Source organism: Stegostoma tigrinum, chromosome 32, assembly GCF_030684315.1.
Source record: "Stegostoma tigrinum isolate sSteTig4 chromosome 32, sSteTig4.hap1, whole genome shotgun sequence".
Classification (NCBI taxonomy): Eukaryota; Metazoa; Chordata; class Chondrichthyes; order Orectolobiformes; family Stegostomatidae; genus Stegostoma; species Stegostoma tigrinum.
Window position 1 is genome coordinate 8021024 of NC_081385.1, and position 10217 is coordinate 8031240.

Genomic DNA, 10217 nt, shown 5'->3' on the forward strand with positions numbered 1-10217 from the left:
GGGGGTGCGGCTTGGGGTGGGAGGAAGGGATGGGTGAGAGGAAGAACCGGTTAGGGAGGCAGAGACAGGTTGGACTGGTTTTGGGATGCAGTGGGTGGGGGGGGGGGGGGGGGGGGGGGGAAGAGCTGGGCTGGTTGTGTGGTGCAGTGGGGGGAGGGGACGAACTGGGCTGGTTTAGGGATGCAGTAGGGGAAGGGGAGATTTTGAAACTGGTGAAGTCCACATTGATACCATATGGCTGCAGCGTTCCCAGGCGGAATATGAGTTGCTGTTCCTGCAACCTTCGGGTGGCATCATTGTGGCAGTGCAGGAGGCCCATGATGGACATGTCATCTAAAGAATGGGAGGGGGAGTGGAAATGGTTTGCGACTGGGAGGTGCAGTTGTTTGTTGCGAACTGAGCGGAGGTGTTCTGCAAAGCGGTCCCCAAGCCTCCGCTTGGTTTCCCCAATGTAGAGGAAGCCGCACCGGGTACAGTGGATGCAGTATACCACATTGGCAGATGTGCAGGTGAACCTCTGCTTAATGTGAAATTCCATCCCCTATTCCCAATTCCTCCGCCTCCGCCGCATCTGCTCCCACGGTAAGACATTCCACTCCCGCACATCCCAGATGTCCAAGTTCTTTAAGAACCGCAACTTTCCCCCCACAGTGATCGAGAACGCCCTTGACCGCGTCTCCCATATTTCCCGCAACACATCCCTCACAACCCACCCCCGCCACAACCGCCCTAAGAGGATCCCCCTCGTTCTCACACACCACCCTACCAACTTCCGGATACAACGCATCATCCTCCGACACTTCCGCCATTTACAATCCGAGCCCACCACCCAAGACATTTTTCCATCCCCTCCCCTGTCTGCTTTCCGGAGAGACCACTCTCTCCGTGACTCCCTTGTTCGCTCCACACTGCCCTCCAACCCCACCACACCCGGCACCTTCCCCTGTAACCGCAGGAAATGCTACACTTGTCCCCACACCTCCTCCCTCACCCCTATCCCAGGCCCCAAGATGACATTCCACATTAAGCAGAGGTTCATCTGCACATCTGCCAATGTGGTATACTGCATCCACTGTACCCGGTGCTGCTTCCTCTACATTGGGGAAACCAAGCGGAGGCTTGGGGATCGTTTTGCAGAACACCTCCGCTCAGTTCGCAACAAACAACTGCACCTCCCAGTCGCAAACCATTTCCACTCCCCCTCCCATTCTCTAGATGACATGTCCATCATGGGCCTCCTGCACTGCCACAATGATGCCACCCGAAGGTTGCAGGAACAGCAACTCATATTCCGCCTGGGAACGCTGCAGCCATATGGTATCAATGTGGACTTCACCAGTTTCAAAATCTCCCCTTCCCCTACTGCATCCCTAAACCAGCCCAGTTCGTCCCCTCCCCCCACTGCACCACACAACCAGCCCAGCTCCTCCCCCCCCACCCACTGCATCCCAAAGCCAGTCCAACCTGTCTCTGCCTCCCTAACCGGTTCTTCCTCTCACCCATCCCTTCCTCCCACCCCAAGCCGCACCCCCAGCTACCTACTAACCTCATCCCACCTCCTTGACCTGTCCGTCTTCCCTGGACTGACCTATCCCCTCCCTACCTCCCCACCTATACTCTCTCCACCTATCTTCTTTACTCTCCATCTTCGGTCTGCCTCCCCCCCTCTCCCTATTTATTCCAGTTCCCTCTCCCCATCCCCCTCTCTGATGAAGGGTCTAGGCCCGAAACGTCAGCTTTTGTGCTCCTGAGATGCTGCTTGGCCTGCTGTGTTCATCCAGCCTCACATTTTATTATCTTGGAATTCTCCAGCATCTGCAGTTCCCATTATCTCTGAAACAATCATAATATGGCCAGTCCCCGGGTTATGAATGGGTTCCCTTCTTCAGCATGCACATTAGTCAATTTATATGCAAGTCGAAACACAATGAACACCGTGAAATACCTATGAGTACAAATTCACGTGTCGGACTTTTAAAATGAACATGCCCATCTGGGATCTCACTCACAAATGCAAATATTTGTAAGTCAGACATCCATAAAGCAGGGATCGCTTTTAATTACATCCCATCACGATTGGTGCTGCTGCAGCAATTTCACTGGTGAGATGCTGTAATTCCGTAGACAGTTTTAACTGTAAATAAGGAATTACCAATGAAGTACATCAACAGGAAATATATGGACATTTTAACCCAAGAGTTTTGTTTTTAGAAAGGATTCTTGTAACCAGATTTCATCTAACATATCTTGGCATTCACAGCTCACATCTTGGATTTGATATTTACTTTTCCAAAATAAAAGAATCAATTGATTCACCTTTTGTAGGAGCTGGTGAAGGGGGAAGGTTCCAAACAGCCAGCTGCTTCCACTCCTCACCAAGATGGTACAGCAGTTTTTCCTTCTGCACGATGAGTTCTGTGCTAAGCACTTGCAACATTTTCAATTCAATGCCTTTCCTTGATTTTAGTAATGTCAGGTTGGACTGTGCCTTACAATCACAAACACAAATAAGGGAATGCTAAACTCATTTGCAGTTATAACTTAGGTGAGTCACTTCAGACAAAAAAAAAATCAAAACCAAGCATATGTTTTAGCCTGGCCAGAAATATATACTGTGTTTTCAGAATAAGCTAAAGCATCTTTTCTTTAGACAATCAAGAATGTTAAACTGAGAGCTGCTTGGCTCTTTGACGGATCAGACAGATCTTAAAATTAACACATTCTATTGAAGGAGCAAAAAAATTTCCAGGTATCCTGTCTTTCAAACAATACACTCCTTCCTCACAAAATTATTAGTTTAATCCAATTGTCATTTGTGAAATTTTGCCTGTGCATAACCATTCCCATATTTGCCTACACATAGTTCACTGGCACAAATTAATCTAGCATCCGTAATGCATCTTGAGAAACTTGATTGCACCATATGTATATAAATGCCACTGCGTTAAATGTTTCTGTCAATTGCTGTTGGTAAAACAGCTCTACCAGATTTCATTAAGACGTTTACAATTTACAAAAATAATGACAGCAACAGGTAAATGCGAAGAAAACCAGAGCTTACAATTAAATGTCAGAGACACCAGTGAGAAATAATGAAAAATCAAGTTACATGATGAAATTACAACAAAATTCAGACTTGGATTGAAAGGAAGATTCAAAGAATCTAAACCATGGCAGTGCTGTAGTTGCAGCAATTTACTTTTATACTCAGTTTCAATTATCATACAGTTTGTATAATCCTGTTAACACTGCTAACTGTTTGGGATTTATGTTCCAAAGGCTGTTGTGAGGATGGACAGACTTACTTTATTGAGATGAGTAGCTGATTTGATGTAGCTTTTTTCCAACAAAGCTTGGTGATGTGTTCCAAGTGCAGTGTCAAACTGGAAAAGATAACAAGCAAAAGTAAAATGGTTCTATGAACATTCCTTGACATTTATATGTCAAAAAAAGTAAGACTTCACAGCTAATGCCACATACAAGTCCTCGATGGGGTGAAGGGGCTATGAAGAGTGGGGGAGCTTTTTGAAGATTTGCTGTTTTACTTTTCAGATACAGATATATCAGTTGTATTTTGATTTATTTGAGTTCTGACGAAGCGTCGCCAAATCCGAAACATTAACTCTGACTTTTTCTTCACATATGGTGTAAGACCTGCCGAGCTTTTCCCACAACTGCTGTTTCTGTTCCTGATTTATAGCGTCTACAGTTCTTTCGATTTTTATTTATTCCAGTTATTTTTACCCTCCTGGAGATATGTCCTGCAATTGGTCTCAAATTTCCATTTCTGTCCATGCATTTGACTCAATGACTCTTTTTATTCCTTCTGATTCAATTAAACATTCACTCATTTTTCAAACTTTGATGAGATACATGCCCCCACAATTGAACTTTTTGGAACAAAATTCAGATATATTGCGTGATCTACATTATTTTTATAGCATTATCCACTCTCATACAAGAAAAGGCAGAGTAATCAAGTAAATTGGAGGAAATATTTGCATCAAGGTTGCACATTGAATATTACCAATATATGTACATTCAGAGTACAATGCAGAAACAAATGACAAAGTTGCTAATTGAGTCTGAATGAAAAATTTGCCCATACACATGGAACCACGGTAAGAAGATCATTTTGTTATTTAATTTTGTCTCATTTTGCAGACATATACATTTGATCAGTGAGGTTGCTGACAGCCTTATGCATGCACAAGTGCCACTGATCAAAAATTCTACGGCCTGTACGATTAATCCAATGCTACTGTCATCCTCTTCATAGAAGTCATAAGAGTTACACAGCACAAAATAGACTCTTCGATCCAACTCATCCATGCCGACTAGATATCCTAAATTAGTTTAATCCCATTTGCCAGCATTTGGCCTATATCCCTCTAAATCCTTCCTGTTCACATACCATCCAAATGCCTTGTAAATGCCGTGACTGCACCCACCTCCACTGGCAGCTGGTTCCAATCATGCACCACCCTCTGCGTGAAAGTTGTCCCTTGAGTTCCTTTTAAATCTTTCCCCTCTCACTTTAAACCTGTGCCCTCTAGTTTTGGACACCCCCCCCTAGCCTCGGTAAAAGATCTTGGCTATTCACCTTATTCATATCACTCATTTTATCAACCTCTACAAGGTCACCCCTCAACCTCTGACACGCCAGGGAAACTAGCCCCAGCTTATTCAGCTACTCCTTAAAACTCAAAGGTACAGTAAACGTCAATGATACTGTATCTCCTCCCACTACCAATCCCTCTTATTTTCAGTAAATAAAAAACATGATTACAATTTTTTTAAGCTACGTGATAAAGGATTAGACTGACGTACTTGGACCTTTCTCACTGCTGAACTCAAGTCCACCACCTTAGCCCATTAACAAGCAAGGTCAGTGAACAGAATGAATCTATTCTAGAACAGAAGGCAGTCACTTACCTCATGTAACTGTGTCAACACACTCAGTAAAACTGTACTTTTCTCCAGCTGTTGTTTCAGCTCAGTGAACTCAGTCACAGCAACATGGAGATCTCGCTGCACCTATTAAACAAAGCATAATCATAGTGAAAAATTCATGCAAATTATCACTTTTACATTTTGCAATATTTGAATGGGCAGCTTTTTGTTTTGGTTGGCACAGATCAATGGGTTGAATGGCCCCTTTTCTGGGGTCTCACTGAAGGAAGCTAGGTGTTAGATTTGGAGGTAGATGAGCACAATTCGGTTACATTTACTTTAGTGATGGAAAGGGATAGGTATCTACCACAGGGCAAGAGTTATAGCTGGGGGAAAGGCAATTATGAGGCGATTAGGCATGATTTAAGATGTATAGGATAGGGAAGGAAACTGCAGGGGCTGGGCACAATTGAAAGGTGGAGCTTGTTCAAGGAACAGCTACTGCGTGTCCTTGATAAGTATGTACCTGTCAGGCAGCAAAGAAGTGGTCAAGCGAGGGAAACGTGGTTCACTAAAGAAGTTGAATCTCTTGTCAAGAGGAAGGAGGCTTACGTAAAGATGAGGTGTGAAGGCTGAGTTAGGGCACGTGAGAGTTACAAGTTCGCCAGGAAAGACCTAAAGAGAGACCTAAGAAGATCCAGGAGGGAACATGAGAAGTCTTTGACAGGTAGGATCAAGGAAAACCCTAAAGCTTTCTATACGTATGTCAGGAATAAAAGAATGACTAGAGTAAGAATAGACATAACTAAGTGTGGAGCTGGATGAACACAGCAAGCCAAGCAAGATCTTAGGACCACAAAAGCCGACGTTTCCGGGGACAGTCAAGAACAGCAGTGGCAAGTTGTGCGTGGAATCCGAAGAGATAGGAGAGGTGCTGAATGAATATTTTTCGTCAGTATTCACACAGGAAAAGACAATGTTGTCGAGGAGAATATTGAGATACAGGCTATTAGACTAGACGGGATTAAGGTTCATAAGGAGGAGGTGTTAGCAATTCTGCAAAGTGTGAAAATAGATAAGTCCCCTGGGCTGGATGGGATTTATCCTAGGACTTTCTGGGAAGCTAGGGAGGAGACTGCAGAGCCTTTGGTTTTGATCTTTATGTCGCCATTGTCTACAGGAATAGTGCCAGAAGACTGGAGGATAGCAAATGTTGTGCCCTTGTTCAAGAAGGGAGTAGAGACAACTCTGGTAATTATAGACCAGTAAGCCTTACTTCGGTTGTGGGTAAAGTGTTAGAAAGGATTATAAGAGATAGGATTTATAATCATCTAGAAAGGAATAATTTGATTAGGAATAGTCAACACGGTATTGTGAAGGGTAGGTCGTGGCTCACAAACTTTACTGAGTTCTTTGAGAAGGTGACCAAACAGGTGGATGAGGGTAAAGCAGTTGATGGGGTGTATATGGATTTCAGTAAAGCGTTTGATAAGTTTCCCCATGGCAGGCTATTGCAGAAAGTACGGAGACATGGGATTGAGGGTGATTTAGCGGTTTGGAGCAGAAATTGGCTAGCTGGAAGAAGACAGAGGGTGGCGGTTGATGGGAAATGTTCATCCTGGAATTCAGTTACTAGCGGCGTACTGCAAGGATCTGTTTTGGGGCCACTGCTGTTTGTTATTTTTATAAATGACCTGGATGAGGGCGTAGAAGAATGGGTCTGTACATTTGCAGATGACACTAAAGTTGGTGGAGTTGTGGATACTGCAGAAGGATGTTGCAGGTTGCGGAGGGCCTGATAAGCTGCAGAGATGGTCTGAGAGGTGGCAAATGGAGTTTAATGTGGAAAACTGTGAGGTGATTCACTTTGGAAAGAGTAACAGGAATACAGAGTACTGAGCTAATGATGAGATTCTTGGTAGTGTGGATGAGCAGAGAGATTTTGGTGTCCATGTGCATTGATCCTTGAAAGTTGCCACCCAGGTTGATAGGGTTGTTAGGAAGGTGTACGGTGTGAGAGGTTTTATTGGTAGGGGATTGAGTTTTGGAGCCATGAGGTCATGTCGCAGCTGTACAAAACTCTGGTGCAGCCGCACTAGGAGTATTGCATACAGTTCTGGTTGCTGCATTATAGGAAGGATGTGGAAGCATTGGAAAGGGTGCAAAGGAAATTTACCAGGATGTTGCCTGGTATGGAGGGAAGGTCTTATGAGGAAAGGCTGAGGGACTTGAGGCTGTTTTCGTTAGAGAGAACAAGGTGACTTAATAGAGACATACAAGATGATCAGAGGATTAGGCAGGGTGGACAGTGAGAGCCTTTTTCATCGGATGGTGATGACTAACACAAGGGGACATAGCTTTAAATTGAGGGGTGATAGATATAAACAGATGGCAGAGGCAAGTTCTTTACTCAGAACGCACTGCCTGCAATAGTAGACTTGTCAACTTTAAGGGCATTTAAATGGTCATTGGATAAACATATGGACGATAATGGAATAGTGCAGGTTAGATGGGCCTCAAATTGGTTTCACAGGTCAGCGCAACATCGAGGGCCGAAAGTGCCTGTAGTGCGCTGTAATGTTCTAAATGTATCTCAGTATATGCAGTAACAATAGATCAAATCAGATCAACCTGCAACAAGACAGAACTGACAATACAACTCCAAACATTCATTGTATTCTGAGCATTAGTCCCAACACCCAAATACCTCTTGCGATAATCTTTAGCTCAGGCAATAAGGCCTCTCTACAATCTCTTTCTCACTTCTGTGGGATTCTCATTAGCTTCAATTACCTCATTTTCAATCTGTGATTTAAGGATATCTATCTCCATTGAGATGCCATCCACCTGATTTACCAAATCCTCTCCATTTTTTAAGCTTGGGATGAACTCCTCATACTTCTTGTTGATCATGTCACATACTTCACCCTGCAAAAAAACAACTTTAAGCCATATATTTCAAGAAATTCTTACTCCCCTTGACAGTACCTAAGACTCAAGCATAAAAAGTGATTATGCTGGAAGAACAAACTTAACATTATCTGTGTATAAAATAAAATTAATGATTTAATGCAAAATAAAGTTTATATTTTAAACTATCTAACAGAAAATCATGGGCTGGACTTTCCCATTTTTCAGTTAAATATATTGTCAAGAGATTCATTGTTAACAAGGTGTAGAGCTGGATGAACATAGCAGGCCAAGCAGCATCACAGGAGCAGGAAAACTGACGTTTCGGGCCTAGACCCTTCTTCAGACATGAATTCTTCTTCATTTCTGAAGGGTCAAGGCCCAAAACATCTGCTTCCCTGCTCCTATGATGCTGTTTGGCCAGCTGTGTTCATCCAGCTCTACACCTTGTTATCTCAGATTCTCCAGCATCTGCAGTTCCTACTATCTCCGTAATTAAAAATGCTGCTTTCTGAAGGATGTTTACAGCAAAACATTTAATACCTACATGCAATCGGAGTTAGATTAAAACAATTTAAGCCATGCATTAAAAATATCTGAAGAATACTGATTTAGGTCGACTACATAACTCATCAACATTAAACCGCAAAACATGGTTACATTGGGGAAATAAACAAAATTTTCACAACATAATATCTTTCGAAGATTTACACAATGAAGTTATCATGCAATGAAAAGAGAAAATGCTGGAACCACGAGGGAAAGGGCAGGAAAATGTAGCATCAGCCATGATCCTATAGAGTAGCACAGCAGGCCTGAGGGACCAAATGGTCCTGTACCTATTTCTTCAGGTCTAATTCAACAACATGTGTAAAGAGAGAAAAAGATTTAACATTTTAGTTCTGTGTTCAGTGATCTTGCATCAGAACTGGGAAAAATTACGGCCAACTGTTTAGATCTCGCTCTCAGCATTTGGTGCTCAATTCTCAAGCACTCTCTTTTCGTTGCATCATAGCCTAATTGAATAAAACTTCTAAAGTACGTTCTGTTGCAGATGTGCAGTGTCTTCCAGTGCTGTCACGTTTCACTAACTGACACCCAGAGTGAGCGAAAATCCAGCAAATGAGTTTCCACTGTGAAGTACACGATTCAGAACAATATGTGTCATTTGAAAGTTTGACTGCTCAGGCGCTGACGAGCTACGAAGTACACTTGCAGATCTCCAATACTCCGAGTATTTCGGTTTTCAGTGAAGTTGGAAATGTAAGAGCAAAAGGGTGAGCCGGGCGGGGACCCAAAAAGAAATTTTGTAGGAAAGGTCACTAGACTCGAAACGTTAACACTGGTTTCTCTATAAACTTTCAGATGCTGCCAGCCCTGCTGAGTCTCTCCAGAACTTTCTGTGTTTGCTTCAGATCTTCAGCATCCACAGTTTTTATTTGAAAAGGAAGGTCTGTGATGAGGTGGAAGAGAATAAAAGGCAGGCTTTCAGGGCCAAAGGGGATATAGACGGGGCAGGAACAGATATAAACAGGGGTTTGCCGAGAATCGGCTCTGCCTCTAAGGCTCATTTCAAACAACCGGCCACAGCGGCCCTGTCTCCCTCGGGGCCCGAATCAAACACCATCCTCGGCTCTCTTTTACCTTCACCTCCTCCACCCGGCGGGCTAGTTTGCTGATCTTGGTGCCGATATCCTCCTTCTCCAGTTTCCCCGACGACGCCAACACCTCAGCCACGAACGACGCCATTTTCGCCCGCTATCCCGCTCAGGGAGCCGCGCGCACGCGCGGAGGCCGCGGGGCAGCACGGGAAATGTAGTCTTTCGAATGCCCACTTTCGCCGCGTCGATCTAGGACCGCCAGGCGTGACGGGAAATGTAGTCCTTCCCCTCTCCATCATGACCACAGCGAACCGGAGCCGCCGGGCGTGATGGGAAATGTAGTCCTTCCCGTCGGCCCCCGCGCGTTCCCCATTCAAACTCCAGCGCGGGAAACCCAGCCTTCCATTCACTGTAGATTTGAGTCCTGTGTTCTTGGGGCATACTGGTAGCATCCCAATCTCTGAGCCTAGGTTTTGTCCCTACCTACTCCAGAACCTCTCTGAATAGTTTGTTTCGGAAATTTCGCCAGACCTGGCTGTGGTTGTGTGTGTGTGTGACCTGGGATTTATCAAAAGGGAGTGCTGGTGTTGGACTGGGGAGGACAAAGTCAGAAATCACACGGCTTCAGGTTATAGTCCAACTGGTTTATTTGGAATCACACAAGCTTTCTGATGCAGCCTCTTTATCAGGTGCAGTGAGAGAGCAGGGCACACAGAGTGTATAGGCAGAGAGATCAAAAGATCACACAACTGGTATGAGTGGAGCATCAGATAATATGTCCGTGCAGATGACTAAGAGTGTCAGATGGTGTGT

General features: G+C 44.3%; 1 protein-coding gene across 1 annotated transcript in view; it reads right to left on the reverse strand.

Annotated features, from left to right (window-relative positions):
• zw10 (zw10 kinetochore protein) overlaps positions 1 to 9583 on the reverse strand; it is a 34682-nt gene extending 25099 nt beyond the window's left edge. The window contains exons 1-5 of the mRNA XM_048562407.1: positions 9448 to 9583; positions 7687 to 7821; positions 4936 to 5037; positions 3306 to 3383; positions 2317 to 2488 (exon numbers count right to left, since the gene is read on the reverse strand). Of these exons, the coding sequence (XP_048418364.1) occupies positions 2317 to 2488; positions 3306 to 3383; positions 4936 to 5037; positions 7687 to 7821; positions 9448 to 9552 (592 nt within the window). The 5' untranslated portion in view covers positions 9553 to 9583. The remainder of the gene's footprint in view (positions 1 to 2316; positions 2489 to 3305; positions 3384 to 4935; positions 5038 to 7686; positions 7822 to 9447) is intronic.
• Positions 9584 to 10217: the final 634 nt, after the last annotated feature.